General features: G+C 41.0%; 4 protein-coding genes and 1 long non-coding RNA gene across 5 annotated transcripts in view; 4 read left to right on the top strand and 1 right to left on the bottom strand.

Annotated features, from left to right (window-relative positions):
• Positions 1–2477: 2477 nt before the first annotated feature.
• Positions 2478–4290, top strand: U2a (small nuclear ribonucleoprotein polypeptide A'-like U2A). Its single transcript, XM_076786399.1, has 4 exons — positions 2478–2666; positions 2760–2800; positions 2916–3492; positions 3773–4290. Exons 1-4 carry the CDS (start codon positions 2585–2587, stop codon positions 3811–3813), a joined length of 741 nt encoding a protein of 246 aa, XP_076642514.1. The 5' UTR covers positions 2478–2584; the 3' UTR covers positions 3814–4290.
• A 359-nt stretch (positions 4291–4649) lies between these two features.
• Nd-b18 (NADH dehydrogenase (ubiquinone) B18 subunit) lies at positions 4650–5477 on the top strand. The gene is made up of 3 exons (XM_076786400.1): positions 4650–4865; positions 5041–5209; positions 5276–5477. Exons 1-3 carry the CDS (start codon positions 4751–4753, stop codon positions 5370–5372), a joined length of 381 nt encoding a protein of 126 aa, XP_076642515.1. The 5' UTR covers positions 4650–4750; the 3' UTR covers positions 5373–5477.
• A 45-nt stretch (positions 5478–5522) lies between these two features.
• Positions 5523–8657, top strand: LOC143353236 (uncharacterized). Its single transcript, XR_013082091.1, has 2 exons — positions 5523–5640; positions 5738–8657. It is a non-coding gene; the product is annotated as an uncharacterized LOC143353236 (long non-coding RNA).
• The window catches only part of LOC143353232 (very long chain fatty acid elongase AAEL008004), a 36879-nt gene continuing 19927 nt past the window's right edge, over positions 8555–25506 (bottom strand). The window contains exons 2-5 of the mRNA XM_076786395.1: positions 24763–25109; positions 17299–17436; positions 16217–16459; positions 8555–9577 (exon numbers count right to left, since the gene is read on the bottom strand). Coding sequence (XP_076642510.1) covers positions 9401–9577; positions 16217–16459; positions 17299–17436; positions 24763–25107 — 903 coding nt within the window. The 5' untranslated portion in view covers positions 25108–25109 and the 3' untranslated portion in view covers positions 8555–9400. The remainder of the gene's footprint in view (positions 9578–16216; positions 16460–17298; positions 17437–24762; positions 25110–25506) is intronic.
• Sit (stuck in traffic) overlaps positions 9488–25506 on the top strand; it is an 87673-nt gene continuing 71654 nt past the window's right edge. Inside the window, exon 1 of the mRNA XM_076786394.1 lies at positions 9488–9620. The gene's annotated coding sequence lies outside the window, so the exon portion shown is untranslated. The remainder of the gene's footprint in view (positions 9621–25506) is intronic.

The raw sequence follows: 25506 nt of genomic DNA, 5'->3' as shown, positions 1-25506 counted from the left end.
CAAAGTCCTTCAAGTCCCTCGATCCTATTCTTCTTTCTGTACAGGTTGCTTCTTTCGTCAAACGCTCGGCTAGACAATGACGTAAATTTTCAGTGCTTCTTTTCACGGTAACCATAAACATTGCTGCACTGATGTCACGGCTCCTCTTAAGCGTCTCGTTCATGAAACATAGAGGTCCTCAAATAAATTTCGTGATGATTATTTTCAGCCGTGGGTAGAGGTTGTCCTGAATGATATTCGAAAGACGAACGAATAATCGCCGAATACTAACACCTGTAAACAAATGAATCTAGTCGAAGGGGTGCATTTCCCGATGTAAAAACGGTGCTCGATGTATCAATGAAAGAGCCATCAATCATCCTACCAACAACAAGATGAAAAGACAACACAGAAACTCGTCGAACCCACAGCCCAATTTAATCTTTTTCTGGCCAAAATTGCTAAATCGCGGTTGCGCTCGTAAACTATCGGTAACAGCGTACAACGACTTCGCAGCGGTTTCTTGTTAAAGCAACCGGCTGGCAAGCTATCGCACGCGACACCAACCGATTGCACTGCAGTGTCCACCCAGCGATTATGTTCCACGAAAACGGGCTGGCATTTCTTTTGCTTTCTTCTTTCCGATCGTTAGTGAAACCGTAGTTCCTTCGATTCTGCAACAGGACATGGCGATGTCTAAACGCTTCCGCGTTTAAAAAAGTACCATTTACTCGCGAGACACAGCCGGACAGACCGGTCACTGTGTTTCGACAGGCCGGTTTTGGTTCACGCGAACGTTCTCGAGACAGACTGCCTATTAGCCAAGGTTAGAATCGTAAAATTCGAGCGGGTCACCGACAGAGAGAAAAGCTATACCTGTTGTGCAGCCGCCGCGGCTACAGAACTGGTTCCGCTTCGATTGCTATGATAATATGCGCGTTTAACGTAAGCCATGCATATGTTCGCGTTTTCATCGGACGCCGATGATGAGTCTCCGGCGCGAGACAAAGATTCTCCAAGCTGGTAAAATGCAAATGGAAACGCAATGACATAATGCGGAGTTCTACATGCGAATAACACAAATCGGACTAATCTAATGAAGAGTCACCGATCTTCGTCATTTGCTTGGGGATTCGCAACTTCGTTCTTAGAACTGCGCGATTTATGGAACCTTTTTTTAAAATAATTCAAAAATAAGTTGAAGATCTTTAAGATTGTTAATTTATATAGAGACTTTGCAGCTTCCCCGAGGGAACGAGTGGTTCCAGTGGACCATGATGGTTACAAGTTTACTAGACGGTGCTTACTATCAAAATGGAAGAAGCCGGATCCCTACAGGGTGTTGTATCGGTCAGTTTACAACACGGTTGCGTAACCGGCGTAAAACGTTTACACCTATCGATCAGCGGAATGATCCATCGAGAGAACGTGACCATTTTTTTTCTTTTTTTTCGCATAACAGCCGAACAATATTGTTCTGCCGCTTTCTACGTTGCGGCAATCGAATCTGTAGCAATTAGAGTGACCCCTCTCAAAATCGAATGAAATTGTAGGCACGGTGTGTTGAGTAACGCCATTGTCGTTTGAAGAAAACAACGGGGAACCCCAGTGTTTTCACCGATTATCGATACGCTGCGGTCTTATTATTTCCCATAACCAGAGGATTTATATTTGTTCTTTGCAGATGGAAAAAAGCGAACGATTGCCGCCGAGAGAGAAACGTTAACGTTATTGCACGTTCGTTGAAGTCTCTCGTTTTTCGCGACGGGAAGAGCTAGTTTTCTCAAATAACTGTCGCTTGCTTCTGTCGATCCATAGTGGGTAATGCTATACAATTTTCCTGGGCAAGTTAGCGTAGTTTGTCAACAACTATGTTACAATCGCAAAATGATTCATTGATGGGAAATTTTATTTTTATTGGTTTACATTTATATTAGTATTTTAATTATTCTTTTCTTAATTGTTACGTGCAGACGGAAGGTCAGGTAATTTTTGTGCGAAACGTTTGCCACTGTCATCGTGTGCAACTGTTTTTAATTATACTGGGAAACAGTCTTAACTACACAACCGCTTTCTTCCAGGATGTAGAGCATTATAAATTAATGTTATTCTTGGAAAAAATTAATATAGATGAGTCGACCCTGAAAGTAAACGTCAATTCATTTGTATTACATTATCCCATGCTGATCCAACCATTGTTGCAGTGTATTAATTATTAATTACGATGAACTTTCAATTTCAAATACTGAATGAAACAGCGGCAAGTGTGCCTCGTTCTCTATTTGAATTTTAAATTATTGCCGCGAAATGCTAGTTCGATTTAATAGTTTCTAGAATGCTTGAAAATTTTATAATTCTTTTCAGCAGAGATTATTAATGAAGTATTTGTATGGGAAACATAAATAATACACGTTTGTTTTAAAGTTAATTACTAAGAAATACTTTTCAAAAATAATTGGTAAATATTTTTATTACACTGGCGATACTGAATTTGATAATATCACTAACTGCCAATTTCACAATGTATTCATTGTGATATTTCTGCGCATAACGTTAGCTTATATACTAAACAGAAGTGACAGTATTATAAAGAAATTGTTAAACAATGGTTAAGTTAACGCCAGATTTGATACAACAATCTATGCAGTATATAAATCCTGTAAAGGATCGTGAATTGGATCTCAGAGGTACGAGACAAAAGTACAGCGAAGAAACCTAACCTATAAACCTTCTACCTTTACGCATGAACCTTTCATTTTGTATGTTTCTTTTCGTTGCAGGCTATAAAATACCAACGATCGAAAACTTGGGTGCAACTCTGGTATGTATCCGATCGAATAAATCCTTTCTTTCGATACCATTGAAATTTTTGTTTGCGTTTTTTTGGTTAAGAGTTATATCTTTATTTATCTTTCGTGGTTGACAATGCTTTTCAGGATCAGTTTGATACGATAGATTTTTCAGACAACGATATCAGAAAACTAGATGGATTTCCACTGTTGAAAAGGATCAAAACGCTTTTCTTTAATAATAATCGTATTGTCAGAATCGGCGAGGGGTTGGAGCACTGTATACCAAACTTGGAAACGCTTATGCTAACCGGGAATATGATTCAAGAGCTCGGCGACCTGGAGCCTTTGACCCAGCTCAAAAATCTATCCAACCTGTGTCTACTCCAAAATCCAGTCTCTGCGAAACCTCAGTACAGACAGTACATGGTATACAGATTTCCACAGTTGAAGCTACTAGATTTTAGGAAGATTAAGATGAAGGAACGTGAAGCAGCTGTTGACTACTTCCGAAGCAAGCGAGGCAAGGAAATGGTTCGCGAGATCGCGAAGAAAGCGAAAACACAGGCCTCTGGCACATTTACGGATAAGCCTCTGACCACTCCAGAGGAACGCAACAAAATTAGGGAAGCTATTACCAACGCCTCTTCTCTGGAAGAAGTGCAACGCCTCAGCAAACTGCTACAAGCCGGACACATGCCTAGTGAAGAGAGATTACAGAATGGTTCGTCATGCAATGCACTTAATTTTATTTAAATTGGAGCTCTTACTGCTTTATTGCAATAGTTTTATGATTTTAACGTTTACAACGTTTCTCACAGTAGAAAATAGTCTTTGCTCATTTGTTGTTGAAACTTTTTATTTGAGTAATCACGAGAAGAAACTCGAATTTTAATACTCAAATTCATTCTCGAATAGCAGAGTACTTATACTCGTATATAAAAAGCTGCAATTTGCATTTAAAATGTGTTAAACGAAATACATTGTAGTAATTACTGTTTCAGGAAACACAGTACCTGAAGCAATGGAAGAAGAAGACGATTAAGTCTTTGATAGATTATTCTCAGATAGGTTAAAACAAGGTACATTTTCATGCTGTAAGTATTGATTGATAATTGTAATGGACAGGAACGCAGTTTGTTAAGCTAATAAGAATACACTACACAATTCCATTTTTACTGGAAGATGATTCTAATGATTCAAAATAAAACAATTGAAATACCGAATTGCCGTGAAGCGATTTCATAAATATATGCTTACATTACCAATCTCTGGACTGTGGATATTTATGTATTCATAGCGTAGGTGAACTATATGATTTTCTAATTATTTCTACTGAAATAAGACTCTCGGATTACGGAGTTACTGTATATTTCTTAGTTTTACACATTCGCCTGTAAAAATATGCGCTCGCATAAACATCCGCAATCCTCGAACAACTCTTCGAAATATTTTTAAAGTTTTAACATATACGTATGTTTATTTCAGTGTCGATTCAAATAAATCGTTTTTCGATAATGTCGCACATGTACGATTTTTTCCTACTTAAAAATGACCATCACTACCTTACAATTAATTAATTAGAATATCATAATTTCACGATTCGTAGATGAGTATCCGAACTTAAATCTGAGAATATATTTCGATACTCCGATAAAAATTCGGAGAGTATTGGAATCTACATTAAGTATTCGAATACTCGAATATATTCTAATATTCCAAGGATCTAAATAGAACGAACATTCAAGTATTTCGATTCAAATTTAACGAGTATCCGAGAACTCGTATTAGAATACTAAAGTTGAAGAACTAATAAAAATCCTAGGTTTTTCGCTAAACATGCACACAGACGCCTTGTATTTTGAAATTAGTTACATAAGGTTATGTCACTAGATGTCAGCAGCGCGCAATGCGAGCTCACTCTTGCGCTTTCAGGTAGAAATTATTGTTTCTACGTAACTCTTTAATATTAAGTGACAAAAATGGGCCAAAGTCTTATACGACCATACATGTTAGGTTGGGAAGATTTTCCACATGTTGAAGAAGTTCCATCATTTGATCCAATGTTAGGATTTCCGAATGGCCGAAAAGAAAGAGGTGAGTGTTCCAATTCGATTCTAACCTCTAACAGTTACGAATATATTATTTGAATTAAAATCCTCTTGTATACATCGTATGCCCAATATTCGAAATGTTAATGTTCGTATACACCGTTTATTTGTTTCTCGATTTATTAATACTAACCGACAACTATTGTGATCACTCTTTACAGTACCAGGTGCGACATTGCAGGAAATGAGAAGCGCCAATGTTCCAGAGGATTTAAGAGACTATTGTGCCCACAAATTAATAGAATGTTATGTGTGCCAGAGGAAGCATTTCCCGATGTTTAAAAAATGTGCACACGAAAAACATGAATATGATGCCTGTGTAAGAGAGGAGTAAGTGTATCATTTTTGTCTTAATGTTTACAAGTCGATTGTTATTTCAATCCCTGTCTGTTTCAGCTATTTAATAAGGATGATGGAGGTCGAAAGGGAACGTAGGCTTCGTTTAAGAAAGAAGAGGAAGGAAGCTGCACAAGCAGAAATAGCCACAGCTTAGCCTGGAAGCTGATCAATTGTTGATCGTTATACTTAGGATCTATACATAGACATGGATTTTTCTGTACAGAAATAAATGATAAGATACTGCATTACACGAAACACACATTGGGTCTGTAATGTATTTCCATGGAATTCTCAGGATCCTTTCAAGAGTCATCACGATAGCATTAACAAACAGAAATCTAGTCCAAGAACTCTTTAATAATTTCGTACATGTACCAAAAATGTCCTTTACCTAAAAAAAAAAAGGATGCACATCGAATCGAGTATGTATTATTACGGAATTCGTAAGAGTCGATATAGCGATTCTCACAAGTTGATATCCAGCACAAGAGTCTTTTGATAGTTGGTTGTATCTTCTAGCTGAAAAACAGATGCACATCAACGATATATCCTTACAGAATTCTCAAGGAGTCTTCTCCTCTAGAACAAACCACAATGAAGATTTCCTGTACCTAATAGAGGATGTACATAGAAATTTTAACGAGCAGAAATGTAACACTAGGATCCCTCAACACTCCCGCACATCTACCAAAATGTCCTGTAGCTGAAAGAAAAAAATATGCAACAAGGGTAGGGTAGCTATTGGAGTACCTAAAATTATTTATTTCTCATTCTCATTTACACTAGTTGAATTCGTAGACAACAAGGGTCGTTGTTAGAGTACCTAACATTATTTATTTTTAGATGACGAATTTTTATGCAAAATAAAGACATTTCTACATCAAGTGCAACAATCTGGGGTGAAATAAAAATTTATTTTCTTTCTTAATATGCTTAATAGGTCTATTTATTTCTTATTTTCGTTTCCTCTAGTTAAACGGAAAGTATACGCAAGGGTAACTGTTAAAATATCTAATATTATTTGTTCCGCATTTTCATTTCCTCTAGTCGAAAAGGTAGACAAAAACCAACTGTTAGAGTAGCTAATACTATTTATTTCTCATTACAAAATGGACAGAGAATTACATATGTACAAAAACAGTTGCGACCGGCTGGTACGCGAATAAATTACAATCTTAGGATGAGGCACGACGATGAATCCGTACGAGGAGAAACTATCGGGACTTCCTCTCCCACCCCTGTGTCAGGGGTAGTTTCGAGCTGATCGATAAGGTAGAGATCGCCCATACCTCGATAACGATTCGAGAGGGAGCGTTACCTGTAATCCCTGGACGGATTACCTCTTGTGTTGCATCGTTTTCTCGCCGTTTTTTTTTTCTGAACACCGAATGAGTGTCGTTCAACCCCCCCGAGTGCGTGCATGGCTTCAGGGATGTTCGAGGGAGGATGCGTCAGCTCCCTCGTCTCATTCGTTGCGAAACACGTCGCGAGGGTTCGTCGTCTACCACTCCGAAGACACGTTGCCCTAATTTTGTCGCACTGCGCCACCGTACTCGTCGGTGATCGTCGCGATCCTGCGAGGATTTCGTAAGGATCTTCGGATTCGCTCTATCCCGTTCAGTGAGAGGAGTTCTTTCTACTGGTACGGAGATCGCTCTTGGAACAAGAGCTTGTGTAGCACGCACGTGGTATGATAAAAGCTGATTTTTTCAGAATGGGGCCTCGTATTTGGCAAACTTTGAATTTACAGTCTGTGTGTGACCTGTAATTTTCAAGGACCCCCACTTTGATTCATAGTAGCATACTGCTCCATAATGATAATAAGAACGTAATACTAGGCGCATACCTCGCATAGGGTGCCGTTCCAAGAGCGATTTCCCCTCGTCGGTGAGAGGAATTTCACGCGAGCGCGGCACGAGTGTTCGACTGTGTGAAAGTGTGCGTGTCTCATGTGCGCAAGAGATTACTATCGCGCTGGAGATTGATACTGTATGCATGAAACACCTGTCTCGGTCCATGAGCTCGCCTGGGGTGTGAACGAGGTATCCGCTTGCGAATTATCGCCTTGAGACTTATTCTATAGCAGGTTTGAGTCAGAGAGTCTCTGGGTCTCCCTGGGTTGCCCCTGGGGGCAGTGACGTCGAGAAAGGGGCGTCGACTACCGTCTGCAGCTGAGGAGGTGACTGTGATTGGTTCTGGTTCTGTGGGACTGCCTTTGTGGGAATGAAATTTTCTTTTCCTTACTGGGGAAATGGTTTAACACTTTGGCTATTCATAGTCAGTAATAGATAGCGGATTTTTATGCAAAATAAAAATTGATTGCATTGATTACAATGAACAGGAACCAAAAAAGTCTGTCTTCCTTTAATAATTTTGATAAGCTGGGACTAATATATTTAAGCCAATTTATCTCCTGCATTAAATTGCACTTACTAATTTTTATCATAAATGTATAAAATCCACAGTTTAATCACTAGGAACGTCTGATCATTCTCTTTTAATTGATAATCTTGAAGGAAGTTATCAAAATATATGACTCGAGTTGGTCTGTGGATGAAATAGCTAGATTGTTAAAAAATGTATTTGGTATCCTCAACTATTTGTTCTTGATTTCTTAAGGGACTATTACATAACTGTAGCTAAAGTGTTAAGTATTACGTTAAAGTGGGTTCTAGGGACAAATTAAGCGAACTTTGTGTTTTTGTCCCCCACTAGATTGTCAACTTTCCTGCTCCCAATAGTGTACTTTGCCGAGTGGGTCTGGCTTCGACGCTCTCGGCTTTGACGGAGCCAGGGCAGCGCCCCAGGGAGCAATCTGTGCCCTCGCCTGCTCTGAACGTTTGAACTTACATGCAAATCAAACGACGTATAAATAATGGTAAAGATTGAGCTTGAACGGTCGCGGGATCGATTTTGTACGTTTTTCGATGATGTTACAAAGCTGGACGTTACGTTCCTTGGATATTGCTACCGAGTGGCGGTTGGAAAGTATCCCTTCGGTATGGTTATCTAAACGCTAAATGATCGCTGATTGATCATCTGTTACAGACAAAACTTATTTTGTAGGCCGATGAATTTTTAACTTTCTTTCAATTATTTCATTCAATTACTCTAAACTCTAACCCATCGATGGTCCTCTAATTCCACAAAAACTGAAATGACCCCTGATACACCAAGTGTTAATTGATTGAAGATCCTGCAAAAATTGTTTATAGGCTGAATCATACTGTTTGGATACTTTCTCTCAGCAGGTTTTCAAAAATCGTCCAAAGCATCGAATCCCAAAATCCGCGCAAAGATTTAAATAAACCCGCGGAACAATAACAATCGTTCCCCGGCGCATTAACTCTACTCGTGTATTTACAGTTAGCTTAATTACAGATCAGACCGACGCGTAACACCTATACAAATTAAAAAAGAAAACGGAATTACAAAAGAACTGCGAAATCAAGGACACTAAGGACCGATCTGGCTTAACAAAGCACTTTTCCCTGGGTGCTATAATCGCGGTGTTTCAACCTTTACATTAATCAATTAACAGATTAATTAATGGTCGGGAGAACTAGTGCATCGCAAGCCACGGTCCGAGCTGTTCGCGAGACCTGAGATTAGAGGTCGCGATTTTGAGCGTGCATTGAAATACGCAGCAAGTTCAACGAATTAAAAATCCATGTTCTTAACATCATCTGTATCTATGAGAGTTCTAGCAAATGCCATAATTACCGTCAATCTTTTCACGCCCCTTGCCATATAAATTCGCGGAAAAGGCTCTGTTGGAAGGGTTAAAAATTACATGAGAACTTATCGAGCAACGTGCGCGTATTTCGATCCACGTGGGGACCTCTAGCTGAGCAGCCCTGTGGGGTATAACGCTAACGATTAGGCTCGTCTCCTTAATAGGAGCGATCCTGTTAGTAGCTGCATCCCTAATGGAATCGATCACGGTCTTCGGGCCGACCTGCTCCGGCGGATCAGCTTCCGAGACAGTTGTGTACGGTGACTAGTTTCGCGTGTGTACATATCGGCTTCGAATTGGTGCACGGTTCGTAGAACATCGTGTGTTTTCTGCGTGGGAATCTGATGGATCCCGTCGGTCTTCGGCTGACTCGTGATCGACGCTCGTTTTCAGGATTCGTATCTCGGAGTTCTGGTTAAGGTGCGCGTCAAGACTCGTGTGTCCATCTATTCGTCCTTCAGCGACTTCGATCTGGACTTCATGTACACCCGCCGGTAGAAATCGGAGAACAGGACGAAGAAGATCGTCGCGTGCAGGAGAAGAAGCGCTGCCACGAGCTTAGGGTAGCCGCAGTCGAACACCAGAGCTTGGGTGCTGTGCACGAACACCAGGAAGAACTGCACCTGTGGACAATTATGCAGAAATGATGCATTCGATCTATTGAGGGTGAGTCGATCTTTTTTTTTATTCAATATCATCGTCCAACTAATTTGAACTTTCTCTTTCGCTTTATGATATCCGGACATTCCGGAAATTCCTCGGAACTTGGTGACGTTCTTCAAGTTCCGTAATCAATGCATTAAATATTACAATTTTTAATCATTTATAGACTCCTCTTTTAAGTGTAACAAATTTGATTCAGCATTCCTCGCTCAAGTATACCTTTCGGTTGGCAATAGAAGGGTTGAAATGTTAATCAGAAGAGAGGAGGAGAGAGAGAGAGAGAGGGACACCGTAGGTTCGACGATAGCTTTTCCCGCTCGTAATTAAATGAAACACCGTTTGGCAACCAGCGCGGCACGGCGGCGGCGGCGGCGGCGGCTGCGAGCCTGATCACGTGGCTCTCCAGCTGCATTAGAGGTGCAACGTGTTGCAACCCGAAATCGTGTCACGAAGATACGCACACGGATACGTACCGGCGCGGCGCAAGACAGACGAATTAATGGAGTATAGATTATACGCGATCGCGGCAATGACGCAAGGATCATCGGGGGAACATTTTGCACAGCCGACTGCAGAATTCTGCCTAGTGATCTGGCGCAACGCAATCGTTTCGATCGGCTTCAATCGGGCGCGAACTGAATTTTCCGTTGCGCAGCCTACTCGAAGACGTGTAATATCATACGCCCGCGAAATAAAACCGGCGCGTACCGAACAAAGAGCCGCCAAAACCCGCCCGTCGCCCGAGTAAAAGGCAAAGCCGTTCATAATTCGACTGTGTTCGATTAGGCAAACTCGCTCGCCCCATATCGACCCAGTAGGCTTCGAGCTACACGGTAATCTGCGCCTCGACCGTTCTCCATCGTCGATTTCCCCACAAATCGTAGAAAAATAATCATTCCAGCGACGATCGTGCTATTTTCATATGGAAATTGCTTCTTAAAATCACTCCGGGTCATTTCTGACGCTTGTTGAACCCACGGAGTGGGTTACCCGAACTTGATAATTAATTCCATAAACAGCGTCCATCGAAGCCATTGAATTTATCAAGCTTCGAAGCAATCCTGCTGGAGAATCGTTTTTGCAATTTCTACAATTGCTAGACGAAGAGTACTAAGTGGGTTATCCCAACTTGCTAATTGTCCGTTAAAGAGCCGACAGCGTCGAGTCTCTCAAGCTTCAAGGTGAATCACCGTCCCCACGAGATCACCTTTCGAACTTTTCTAATCTCGCGGAACGGGAAAATACGAAACTGCCCGTGGCACTCGTGAAAGCAATTGCACCTGTTCAAAAGGTGATGTTCTTCGAAGCGGTTGCGGAACGTCCAAGGTGTGCAGCCTCGGGAGGACGTCTCGATAGAATGCGACACAGCCTGTAACCACGTGAAACAATATGCCCGGATGGCTAGCCTAACTAGCCTTTCGTCGCGCAGTCGTTTCGCAAGCGACGTATGAAAGTTTGCAAAATTTAGTACGAAATTCTCCGGATTCCCTAGGAGTTACGGTAACACTTGACTGTTCGTCCTAATTTTCATCCATCCCCACTACGCCATTTGACCGATACAAAGAACGTTCTCTACGAACGTGTAACGCGAGTCAAGGTTGTTGGAAAACGTTGGCTACCTTAGAGAAATTAGAAATTAGAGAATGATCTGGACGTGTTTGTCAATTACCGGATGCAGTCTTGGCTAGAGGAAACAGGAACGGTATTTTTATAGCAACTTATCTTGGAACGTACTATTAGCACACAGAGTTGCTTACCGCTTTTCGTCACAGGTGTCTTTCAGCTATCCTTTCGTTCTGGTCGGGCAATTATTTTGTCAATACGTCGTCAGTCGCGTTAATTCGAATTAGAATGAAAAGAATGCAAGAATGACTGGAATCTTTCAAGCCGACTACTTAGCGAGACACTGTGCTATTCTGATGGTCATTGTGACGATTATTAGCCGATATTAGCGACTACAGCAACAAACCTTCTTTGTGCACGATACTATACACATAAAATTTCAGATTGTCGATTGAAATTCAAGGGAATTGCAGGGAGAAACATGGATGGAAGTAGCGCAATCCGGAAAAAGACTATCAGGACTATCTACCTTCTAGGATCCTTGCCAGCATTTCATCATTTAGCACATATTCTCAGTGGTTCAGAAACTTCATTAGGAATGCTTTTAGCATCCTGTGTACAACTTCCTATCCATATAAAATCTTAATTTGTCAATTAGAATGAATACCACCATCATAACAATTTTTATTTTTCATAAAGATTCGCACTCTATTCATACACTTATTCACGTATGCTTCTATACTTCTCTGTTGAACTCTACATACACAAAAGATCCTAATTTACCCATTAAGAAGCATAGTGTCTCTACAGGCAAGGTGTACAAAAGCAAGACCAACCTGCAGACATGAAAACGAAGCAGACCTCTAGGTTGTCAAGTGTGCCACACTTTGGCCAAGACCAAGGTGTTGCTCCTACCTTTCCAGTTTGTTCAAAGGTCAACAAGTTCAGCATTGCAACAAATTTCACCCGAGCCAAATCGCCTCGGGAAGAAGGTTAAGCTGCTCTTGACTCTCCGTGTCAGCTCCGTGCAGCTATTAGCAGTGTTTGGTGCCCTTTCAGAGGTCGATGACGATGATCTCGTGGTACTGTCTCTCCAGCATATAGGTGAGGCTTCGCAGGCATGCGGCCGGTGTCGTGGTACCGTCGACAACAACATGGCAGTGAGCTACACGACATATCGGAATTCCAAATTCTTGCGTCACCGTGCTGCGCGCGACGTAGTCGGCCAAAGCAAGTCGCCTGCAATTGCCTAACTAACGGTGCACTTTTCACTTTCCCTAACCCCTACCCAAGACCCACGAGCCGCCGTGAAATTTCGTCCAGCTTGTGCTCCAGTGGACACCGACGGCCCAGAATCCGCAATGGGAGACGGCGAACGCCCGGATCTAGGGATCTATTGATCTGGTTCCTTCCTACGTACCACGGCCTTGCCACCGTGGCCCAAGAAAACACGATCTCCCAGCTTGCGTACGCCTAACGCGATTTATTATTCCCAAAGGACAAACCTTTGGTTACAAACGCAACCAGATACTATCCAAATAATGTGCATTTAATGGCCGTTGTTGCAAGCACGCCGCCTGTTTCGCTGATCAGGGTTTACGCCTGGCTTCAAATGTGCTAATTCTTCTAATTAGCGGCAAAAAATCAGTTTTCGCAAGTGCAACCAACAACAACTCATCCAGCACTGAAATGGTTGAAAATACAATTTTTGCGATCGTATTTTAAAGAAATGATTTCGAATCTCAAGTGAAGCCATCAACAGCGCCCCCAAAGCATGATTCGCCAGGGACCAATTTACGAGATAGAGCAATCGCCCAACAATTACGAGTGATTTCGCTCCTATAAAACGTTATAAAATGCCGTAAAGTTCCAAAGCTATTAGTTAGGCCGCAAGTATTGCATCAACGTCGATCGCCTCCGAAACCCGCGTTCCGCTTGAAAAGTGTACTCGTTGCACTCGGTGCATTCGGTGCACTGTAGATGCACCCCAGGTCCAACTGTACGTATGTATACAGGTTCCCGGACGGTTCGCTTTCATCGATACGGATTGGTTGTTTGGTTACGGGCTTGGTTTCGCGAGTCTGTTCTGGAACGAGCGCAGCTCATTGTGCAAGAAGAAGGTATCGCGAATCTCGCCTCGCGAAAAACTATTCGTTGACGGTGTGTGCCTCTCGGTGTACTTTACTTGTTGCCACACGGCGATCTTTAGTCACGTGTAGCTACATACGCGAACGAATCCACTGGCCAGATCTGGTTTCGGTGATTAAAATTTATCTGCGTTAGCGGACCAAGCCTTTCTTTTCCCCTCCGCGCGCGCGTCCCTTGCTGACGTGCGCCACGTTTTTCCAAGCCTCCTGCGATTTTTCGCGATGAATGTGCCACCATTGCGATCTGCAACTTTCTTTTTTAGTTTTTTTCCCCAAGCCTTTTTCCTCTGTTCTAGCGCGCATTTTTTCTGTTGCCCTAGCTTCTGGTTTAATCTACCCTTTTTTTTTTGTTATTTTATTCCATTTTGTTTTCTACTGTTCTTTTATATTTTTTCCCATAATTTTCCATAATTTGTTCCAATTTTTCTTTTCTATCGTATTTTTGCCTACTGTTTTCTTCCATTTTCTTTGATTAATTTCTTCGTCCAGTGTCTTCTCCCATTTATTACTATTGTCTTCTTCCATTTGTTTCAATTTCTCTCTTCTATTCTTTTAATACTGTTTTTCACTTCATTTTTCTTCGATTATTTTCTTGGATTTTCTAGTCAACTGTTTTCCCATTGGTTCATCTTCTAGTCAACGTTTTCGTCGAGCCCTTTTCTATTCATTTTTTCTATTCGTTTTTACCATTTCATTTACTAGACATTTCCTATTATTTTATCTTCCAGCCAATATTTTTCTTTAGCCTTTTCCTGAATTATTCTTCCTACTGTTTTTCCACTATTTAATTTCCCAGACAATGTTTTATGTTCTGGTTAAAATTCCTACGTATTTTCCTTTTATTCCTTCCTTGCCATTGTTATTATTTATTTACATCTTTTCAGGGTTCGTACTACGATAAATGAAGAGATTTTTAATATTGATAATTCAGTTTTATTGTTCGAGAATCCTGATTCAGATTTTCTTATCCCTTCTTTTTTCTAAATGTGAGCATACAAGAGGAATGTTTTTGAATGTGGATGGAATGGAATTGAATCATAGATTTTTAAAAATTTATGGATTTCGATTCGGATTGCTTTTTCTTGAGTGAATGTAGAGACCGATGGAAGAGAATGTTGCACCATGCACGGTGATCTACTGATTTTATTTTCTCCGTCGTCCTACATCTCTTTTATCCGTTTCCGTAAATACTTTCTCGAGGGATTTTTTTTTTAGAAATCCCATCATAAAAACTGCAAATTTCTCATATTTTGACGCACAAAGCGATTCCCAACTAATCCAACTAATTCAATTATTTCTAAACAAACAATTCAAAAGATCAGCTTATCCGTGATACCGACATCTTCGAAAACTGCGCCGGAGCGCCTGAAATATGCAACTATACCTGTCTCACACCTGGAAAAGTTCATCTAGCTTCGATGACGTACGTTACTGCCATCTGGCGATAAACTGCACACGGTAAAAATGATTACAGTTTCCTTTTTGCGTAAATAAAATTCATTTAATGCATCGATAACGAACGCTCGTAAACGATAGCGAAAATGTGGCATGTATCCTGCGAAGTTTCTCTCGAATAACCCTGGATTTGTGCAATTTTTATGCAATCCTCAGTAGGACGATTGAAATTAGTTCGTTTTCACTTCTTGCCGAAGCGTATGGAGGAGAGTCATGCCTTAGGGGCGTCCGGACATCGACGATCAGCCTTGGGCCATCGGAAAATGATTTCGTCTGATCGAATCTGGACTCAACGAGAGACTCGGAAAATTGTTTTTCACGTTTATCTATTCACATTTGCAAATTCACTAAATCTCTCTCTTCATTTTCCTATCCGAATAATTTAGATTACAATTTATTCCGCCTGGTGCAACAACTCTTTTTATTCCTCACTTTCTACTGCAACACCTGCAGTAAAAAATCCGTCGCTTCTCATTTCAAGAAGAGAATGTCATCTCTACTTTACCTTCCTATTCGAATTGTTAGTTTAAAATTTATTTGTACGACAACAAGACAACACTCCTATTTTCATTTCCTACTGAAATAGTTGAATCGAAAATTTGTTCTGCAACATCTGCATAAAAAAAATCCCTTATTTTAAAGAGATCACTTTTTCAGGATTTCTTGATCCTCCCACAAGACAACAAATTTTCATCGGAGCATGACTGAAGAACGCTTCAGAAACGATCAATCTTTCCCCGATAGAATCTTCACACAGTTAACCTGATACACAGATGATCGCCTAATTGCGATCAACGAGTTACCCTCGTTAAGCGATAGGATCTACGCCCGTAATAAATGGATAGCGATCGCGTGGTTCGTTAGTTCCGCCATAGAAATGTTGTAAAGAAGCCTGAAAAAATCCGGGATCGCGTGGAGTGGCAAGAAAAATCGAAGCCGTTCCCTCGTGGCCGATGAAAGCTGTTGCTCGTTTTTCGTTTCCGAGCTATTTCTTGCCCCGACAAGATGGCCGCCGGCTAGAAGCAGAACCTGAACGCCCGTGCAAATTATTTGGCAATACTCCGAGCTGGTTCTTCGACTTCTCGAATTTTGCAGTCAATGCGTTGAACGTGGGTCGACATATCGTGTCAGCTCATTTCCTAACCGAAGAATTTGCACTTTGTTTCTCCCGAGTGTACAGCCAACAATGTATTTGTAACTCTTTGTCCTAAAATGATTTTTTTTTAGTCAGACTCGCAATTTGTTTTGTTGTTAATCATCTCCTGCCAGGAGGTTTATATTAATTTCTCAATGAGAGTATTTAATGATTCGGTTAGATATTTATTCTAATGATTTTGCACGAAGGTCCTAATTATAAGGCAAATGGTTCGGGTTGCAGCTGCGAAAGAAAAAATGATAGAATTTATTATAAATGTTTATTGGCAATGAACCTACCAGCTGCACAGTGGTCAAGTGCTTCTTCCACCACAAATATTTTTGGTACTCGGGTCCCATCGCGGACACCATGTAGTACAGGTACATTATCACGTGGACAGCGTTGTTAATTAGGTTTCCGAGGGTTCCATGGCCTCCGGCGATGAACTTCACGCAGATCCACGTCTCCAAGGGTGTCAGGGAGTGATGGTACAAGTGCAAGAAGGTCACCTGACTGTCTTTCTTGCGCAGGATAAAGAATATCTGCAATTTGAATACCAAAGATAATCGTAGAGCTCAAACACGACTGTTCGTTTCTCAATTTTTTTAACACATTTCCTTTCTTTTTTCACGAATATCAAACTGTCTTTGAAGAAATGGCGATGCAATTTGGTAAAAAATCATTGCACAATCTTGATGACGTGAAAGAAACGAAATTTCGAGTTTATCAAAGGAGATTTGAAAAAAATTGAAGCTGGCACGAAATTGATTCTCATACACCGTTCGGACCAATTTGGTCCAAAAGCAGACAATTGTAATTTTCCTTTCCGAAACATATAAATTAATTGAACACCGATAGTTCGTGCATTTTGAGAAATTGTTTAGATCGTAAGAGATCTCGGGAAAGAACGTTAATTTCGACTCAATTTGTTGTCGCGTGGCGCAGCGACATAAACACGAAAATGTCCCGAACAGTGCAGTTCTGCGAAATAAAACGAACAGAGCGTAAATTGATTAGCGAATTTCGCGGATCGACCGTTTCGAATGTCGGCTCGCCGAGCTGCAAAAAGCCGGTGTTCCCCAGCTCCGTGGCCAAAGGGAGCATAGAAATTGGTTGCTCGAGAGCACCATTTGGAAACCATTTGGATCGGTAAGCGAGAAGCGATTGTGCAGTAAACGCGGACAAGGTAAAAGTGAAACAGCTTCTCGGCAGAACGAGGTGGTGCCCATTGTCGAAATCGCGTCGTTTCTGCATCGTTGGTCGGAGGTCTGGTCGATGAAACTCGGAAAATCGGGGCCGAAAAACTTTTCCAACGCGGCTTTCGCAATCTCGATCGGCTCGCTCGGTTAGACGCCGGCTTATCGCCTCCAGTTGTACTTACCGTGTCGGCGAATTCCGTGAATTTGCTAATGAAGTACCACCAGCAGAGGTTCGCCATTCGCAGAGCCGACGGGTTATGCGAGTAGTCCACCGGTTGACACTTGTAGCTGTAATCGAGCAGCCAGCCGGACATCAGATGCTGAAAACAAGTTCGTCGTCAATGCAGTTCACTTTTGAGAGGACACATTAAAATTTCTTTTTTCTTTAATAGCCTTAATAAATTGAAAACAATACACCGACGTGCCTTTGGACTGTTTTAAACTGCACCAACTGGTTTTTGGCCATACGTGCACAAAGTGCGCAATCTAATCATTTTTTTTATCAGGAAATCTCCTATCTGATTTATTACAACGTATGAAATACATTACAGACTATAGTGTACATTGCAGACTAAAGTGTACATTAATGTGTGATACAGAAAGACTGCAGTCAATAACACTGGGAGGAAAGAAAAAGAAAAAAAAAATTTTTATCGAGCTACCCTTTGCACTACGAATTTATTTTCAATTTTCCCATCAGCTCTCTATCGTTTGAAATATTTTATTTGAAATATACTTCAAAAGACAGTAATATTTTTACACAATTTGTTTTACTATTTACATGGAAAGTACCTAAGAGTATCTCTTAAAGCTAACACACTTGGCAGTGAGTAACCAGCACAACACAAAGCATCAGATCGCATTACAGTGGCAAGTAATCACAGAAACAAGAAGACAAAACTGTAAACGAAACATGGTTGCCAGTCAAGGCCCGCAACAGTGACTATGCGAGGCTGAGCATTTAATTATTATGGAGATCTGTATCGTGTGCTGAAGTAATAACACACTGCGTGGTGAAACAGCAACTATATTGAAGGCGAACATCGGGTGAAAGGTGTCGAAACGGTACCTGTTCAGGAAATTTCGTCCTCCTAATCCGGATACCACACTTTCCTCGAACATTTCCTACTTTAACTTCTTCCGATCCTCAGTTTGCAACTTTCTATGACGATAGACGATCACGTGTACTGATCTTCGTGGCAATTTGTCCTGAATCGATAGCTGAGAAACGATCGAGGGTTGAAACCTCGGGTGAATGATCAAAAATATTCACACCGGACCCTGTGAGATCACTTTTGTAATTTCCCAGTTCTGGACACGAAAAGGTTGAAGATTTTGAAAATTGATCACATACGTACATACATGCGCAATTTTATTTCTACCGTAATCCGTGTAATGGGTCATCTACGCTTAAGTTATTTTCTATTGTGTTTTGAAAAATCACAAAAAAATCCTAGAATGCTCTTCTATGCTTCTAGAATATTGTCCAATAATTTTTATTGCTACCTTGATTGTTTTGAGCGAAGAAAATTTGATAGACAAACGTACCGATGGAGGATTAATAAACCTTCCATTGAAATGAATCATCAGGAACCGAGTACGTAAATGATGTCACCGAAATTCTGGGTCAAAATAGAGCCTTTCGATGTGCAAGTTTTCTAGAGTTGTTTGTTAAGAATGTATTCTCACTTTTGACGTACTCCTACTTAAGTAATATTTGAGTAACCATCCGATAATAATTCATTTACAAACTCAGCCACGCGTTTAGCGAATACGCGCAAATTGCGAGAGCTACCTGCTACATTATGCTAACTGTTACGGACAGAAGTTAGTGCTGCAATTACTGGATCGGACTCATTAGGAACTGAAAGCTTCCGATATAGAGACGATCTCCTTGGGGGTGGAAATATCTCCTGAAAATTCACATTTCTCTTGCCTCTTGTAAATTTTGGAAACCATCACCTTCATCACCTTCATTTCCTTTTTTGAATCAAACAGAATTTCCTCCACGGTGAAATTTACTATAAAATTATCTACATCGATTTTCATCAAACAATAAATCAAAAAATATTTGAGAAAAATGGTGCACTAAGTCTTGCTCTCTTTAAAAATTTCTTAAACATAATTTTAAAAATTACAAAAAAATATACTGTTCTATTCGGGACAGTCTATAGAATCTATGTAAGAATAGTCCCTATAGTGTTCAAGGTGAGAGCAGAAAAAATTCTCAAAAGTCGAAAATATGCTTTTCTAAACGCACAAAAATCTGTGAGAATTGCAATACTGTTAATTATGTACACACGAGAGTTAAACGGTGTTATGAACCAATGTGATAACATTTCAAGATAAATATTCAAATCGCAATATCGCGGTAAAATGGCCCCTCGAATGATTTTCTTTCGAGGACTCGATAGGTTGCGCCAGATAGACCGTACTATAGTTACGCGTCGGGATCCCTTCACCGAATGTCGGGCCAATTATCGAGCAAACAAACATTGCATCCTCCTGAAACTCGCCTCGTAAAAAGAGTTGGGCTCGATGGGGAAACGCGTAGGTTCCGTGAAAAATGCGCGCACGTACGAAAGCATGGTTGCGAAAGTCCGTCGGAGCTAAAAGCGCGTGGTTTTCCGTCGGAGTCGTTCGCACGAAACAATTCGAAATTTTGTAGAATCGTTGAGCCACCGGTGTTGTTGCGCACAGTGTTGCATCGGACACGAGCAACAGGGGGTGCGAAAACCGCGGCGAAACTTTCCAAGATGCTTGCTATTGCGGAAAGAGGAGAGCGCGAAAGAAGCGAGGCTTTCGAGCCGCGGTTTGCACAATCGATTTGTACACTCGCGGATCGTTAAAGGCGAAACCATCCTGTTTTCGACTTTTCCGCGAACCGATTGCAAGTCGCTCGATGCGCCCTCCGCCGGGCGTCGCGCGTGCAACTGACCTTTCCACTGTTTCGATCGAGACGGTATTGCAGATTGTAATAGTTTTGCTATTTCAGCGACGTTGATATGCTGATTGAAATGTTGCTAACCCTAGAAAGTCCAACAGAATCCAGAAATTTATGTTTCAGTTGATGAAATCGAAACTGCAATAGATTTGCAATTTAAGCGACGTTGATGTACGTAGATGGAAATGTTGCAACCCTCAGAAAATCCAACAAAATATTAATCTGAACTTCACCTTGGCAACCCAGAAATTTTTAACTTTTTACTATATAATCCCGTACGCCTCGACGAGAAAATGCCAAAAATGGAAGGTTTAAGGTGAGGAATTCACTGGTTCAAAAGTTACGCGTGTTTCTAACGCGTTTATGCGCGATTGCCGTTTCTGTCTTCCTGGCAAATATCTTTAAATTGAATTAAAACTGCAATCTGTCCACCAAAATTTCACAAGTCTTCCACGAAATCAGGAATATTCTAAAAAATCTCAAATTTAGGAACGAATTGCTATTTTCTCGACTCGGTTCCGTCGAAATCGAAATGTAAAATTCAATTGCAACGTGTAACCGGTACGTTGGAAATCGTTTGTGTACCAGGCGAATTTCCAGTTTCAAGGTCGTCCGTCGTATCCAGAAGAAAAGAGAAACCGCTGGACCAATGTACACGGTGAACGACCGACTTTCCGAACTGTTCCAAACCGTTACCAAAGATCCTATGTTTATCATTCGATGGTTTGAGTGGCCACCTTGAACCAGTATTCATCTGGCTAGTGCGGACTTGGCTCACTTTCGACTGGACCCGCTTGAACCCGCTTGCGAAACGCGTCGTTTCGATTCGACTAGCCGGCTTCTGCCATTATGGCAATGACTACCGTCGTGGATAATTCCCGATAACGCTGACATTTACTCCTAACAGCGTTCGCTGCACCTTGATGCAATCCCCCCCGGTATCCCACTATCTCCGAAAGTCAAATAAAACACGTCTCCAAACTGTCATTACCAGACTGCTGATCTTTATGCTAAATACAAGTTGTTTGCATAAATTGCACACCGTACGAGGCAAATGGAAATGTCATTCTTTCTCTAACGATTTTGATATTTTGAAATTGTCTTGTTTTGTTCACCGCTTTAAATGGCTCTCATTCACCTTTGTCATAAATTGCATAAAATTCACGGTCCAGTTTCGATTCGCAACTGCGCCTTGCGGAAATAAAATATTCTGGGTCACGTTTAGCTATATAGATGTAAATAAGCCGAGAGATAGTTGAATTTTACGGAATAAAATATGAAAGCTTCGCCTTCTGAATAGTTCGAAGTGAAATTGGTCTCCGCGATAAACATGTTCTGTTTATAAATGGAACATGGTAGAATACTGTAAACTAGGCAATCCTTATTTTTGTATACGATTTCTATTTTATTGTGGATTCATGCAGATTTCCATCTTCGTTTAACTGCAGCCACTTTTGATCGACCAAAGCCACTCGAAGTTTCGACTAATCGATCTAAAATTGTAGAAAATTTAGTAATACATTATTTCTCATCTGTTCAAATTATTAAGGGAAGAAATGTCGTTCTATTTCGTCTCCATATCTCGCAGCCGAGGCAGTCACTTTTATTTTGCATAAAAATCCGCAGTATAGCAATTAGATCATTAGAGGACACCGTAAAATTGCATCGCATTCCAGCTTCCTGGAGTTTCGTTACTTTCGTTAGACATTGACACACATGTCAACTTGGACTTTCGAGTTAACGCGAGCCCGATTAACGAGCTACTCCATTGGGGTCGGCCATTGTGCAAACGTAACGAATCATTTTCAATTTTCCTCGGTCAATCTACATTATCGAACACCTCTCTCAATTTCTTAACGCTGCCATTGCGAAAAGGAATTCCGCGGATTTGCTTAACAATCATCGGTTCGAGTAACAGACAATTTCAAGTGAATAACTTCTGACGCACTGTACCATATCAAAAAGAAGCTTCGAAATTTGTTTTCTTTTTTTTTAACTAATGATCCCAAGAGAAATTACTCGATCATATTATGTACTTGGCGCGATTCGTTAGTTCGCAATTGAAACTGCTACTGTCATTCAAAAATTCATTATGAAATTCTTAGCGAGCCGTAGATTTGTTAAATATTGTGAAATAATTGCCGGCAAGTATTGTGTTAAAATGCTTCATTGGCAACTCGATTAGCGTTTAGATTCATTCGAAAGGACAAGATTTCACTGCCACTTTTGGTGACAATGTTCCAACGTTCAATTAAGAAATACGTCGCTGGGAAAACGAGTGTTGGGTAGCATAAACCGGCGCCAGCTCGTAATAGACTCGCCACGGTCCATTGAATCCGTGTCTTGACAGCCAGAGTCATTGGATTCAGAGATTTCTCGGCCAGTATCGATTGTCGGTGATCATCAAGTTCTCGAAACTGCTATACGAACCCAATCCGAACTAACGTAACGATAGCTAATTAGTAGAATGCGGATCTTTATGCAAAATAAAAATAGGAGCCATTTAAGAATGTTTCCCTTCTTTTAATCATTTTACTAGGTTGAAAGCCATTTTAATTTTTAATATTTTAATTTTCATTTGAAATTTTAAACTCGTTTATGAAACCTTCGTTTGATTATAAAACACAAAGTTTTACGGTCTAGCGATTTCAGTGGAAGAAGGAAACTATGTATACTGTACGCCGAGAACACACGCGAGCTAGTAACTCGATCGTGCTACGCCTGATCGTCACTATAACTCTTCCCGAGGCTCTAATTGCCGCCATCGACGGGACAATATGTCGTGTTCCAAGCTGTACGAATGATGTCTGTTATGTCTCTTTGAACTGTCACTGTAAACCACGCGATGCTGATCGACAACTTGTTCCTATTGGGAGTCAGTGTGGCACTACCATAAAGTCTGTTCGCTACCCGATTATTTACAAACCGATGGGAAAGATATTTCTTGTCGTACTTAGCCTGGGAAAATTGAATTCATTTACGTTTATCAATGGGCGTGTTAAACGTGTGTGAAAGTGATTTTTATTGCGGATTGATGAGTGATGATGAGGAGTTGTGGGAAATTACTATTTATGGTTCCGTTGCAAAAACTAAAAATTCACTGGAGCATGCTTAAAAATATTACAAATTTACTCGAAACTTTATGGGAAAATTGTGAGGGACGAACTCCAATTATAAAAAGAGTGACAGTGGTAGAATTGATAATGATATAAATTGAATTGACTTAGATACTCGTGCATTTTTTAAATAATTTGAGAAAAAACCTGCAGGCAAATAGACCGAGGATTGAAGTTAAGAAAAATTAAAAGAACAAAGAAAATAGTTTACAGGAATTTAGAAAGGTAGCTTTGTCGTAGGTGTACCAAAAGTTAATTTTATAGTAGGGAAAGCAGTTGATGGGTACATTCTGAAGGTGATCGCCTATCCGGTATTCCAGGTTAAGTAACGTTGGTCGCAGAGGTATTGACTAGGATGGGTGACCGCTGATTTCAGCCAAAAAATTAGTTCTCCGAAATTACTACAAGGTTTACGAGGGACATCTTTGAAGTGGTCAAGTTATATTGGCGATATCTGGAAAGGGATGTACGAGTTCTTGAAGATCGCTTTCGTAAGGTCATTGGGGATACAAGGAATTACATGTGGGGAAAAATTCTTTGGGAAGGTGTAAGGTTTTTACAGTTTCACAGCACATTCCGTAGGGCCAAGATTCCCTAGGAAATTTATGAGTGAAAAGGGCATACAAAAGGGTCACAATTCTCTAGGGTAATCAGGAGTGTACAAAGGGTCAGAATTCTAGGTCAGTTAGGAGTACAAAGGGCCACAATACTGCAAAGGGAGATTGCACGGATTATGAATACATGGATTCTTGCGACGAATGGTGAGATTCTGCAACGATCCTTGAATTGCCGAAAAAATGTTAATTAGTTCTCGAAATAGCCGAATTGCTAAATATAAATAATTGCTCTGCGATTTAGAGAGAGCCCCTCCGGCATGGCACATCAAGATTGCCTCGAGAGAGCTTGGATTCCGAGTTGACTGGGTCTCGACATAGCGTAGCTCGCGCCGTTCCTCTTTGCGTCATCATGAACGCGATTAGGTCTCGTGAAACCTCCTTCCTCTCTCTTTTTGTTTTTCTTTGCCTACGTTACCGTCGATAATTCCGTAATTGATCCGAGCGAATCATTAGCCAGATCCCACGTCGCTAAAACTCGATCCGGATGCTTCTTCACGAGAAGAAAGAGCGAGCTACTTTCAACCAGAAACATAGACAGATGTCCGTAACTGCTTCTCGATACTGGAAACCGTATGGAGTAGCAATTAAAAGAATCCAGTCCGTGCATTCTCATTAAGACTGTGATCATCCGATTCGCCGTTTGATACGACCCATAGATCTGCATGGATCTCCATGAATTTTTTTCGATTCGTTAACCTTTCTTCTACACGTAGCATCGCGTAAAACCTTGATCTTTTTAATTAGGCTTTTTTTAATTAGGCAAATTGCACAACCTGTATTAGTTGTTAGAAATGTGAAATTGTTGCAGAACTGGGTCAAGTTCTGCACTGAAGTACTGGGGGACAATTTGACCAGGAGATAATTGAAAAAAATAATTCTACATCCTCTAGACTCAAAGTCTGACCTCAAATGGACCCAGGCACCGCAAGATACCCTCAAAATCGACAAATCAATAGATGATTTTCTTACCTCGTACAGCATCCCCAAAGAGAAGACCACCTGGAACGCATTGTAAGCGAGCAAGGTACCTCTCAATTTAAAGGGCTTCCTATTGGCCATCACTCGGGGCCCAAATATCGTCACACCGTACAAATAGAGAAGCACGATGAGAATAGTTGGTATGGGTGAGTCCATCAAGGGCCAGTCTCCAACACGAGGGTCAGAAATCGTTGTGAGGATCTGCGTGTATTGGTCCAGGGCCATTCGCACTAAACCCTGAGCACCCACGCCCATCAGTGTTCTATTCATGTCTGTCATCTCGATGATGGGCTCTGGGTCCCTTTCGACGACCAACTCTGCTGCTGCCGACGTCATTCCTGCGAACAAACATAGCGAAATGTAAGAAAACAGTTCCAAAAATCCTGTGGTCCATACGTCAACTAGCAAAATTGTACGTGTGCTAATACAACATTTTAAGAAGCAGCACAAGACTATGGGACACTTCCAAGACTGTGAGAGATAAAATCAACAAATACAATAATTTCAGAAGCAGCAGAAATTTATAAGGCTATAGAAAACATTTTAAGAAGTAGCATAATCCACGCACAGTAGAGCGAATACCGTCTTTTAGAAACCAAAAGAATGACCTAATCGTTTTGGACAGGGGGTGTGCAAAGTTGTACGGTCAGCTGTTAATTCTCTCGGTCGTCGTGACCCACTTAGGACTACAAACGAACTCTCGAAATGTGTATAGGGTCCTCGATGTCATCGTCG

This window comes from Halictus rubicundus, chromosome 4, assembly GCF_050948215.1.
Source record: "Halictus rubicundus isolate RS-2024b chromosome 4, iyHalRubi1_principal, whole genome shotgun sequence".
Classification (NCBI taxonomy): domain Eukaryota; kingdom Metazoa; phylum Arthropoda; class Insecta; order Hymenoptera; family Halictidae; genus Halictus; species Halictus rubicundus.
Note: the sequence above shows the minus strand (reverse complement) of the source record. Positions and strands in the feature narration are given on the sequence as shown.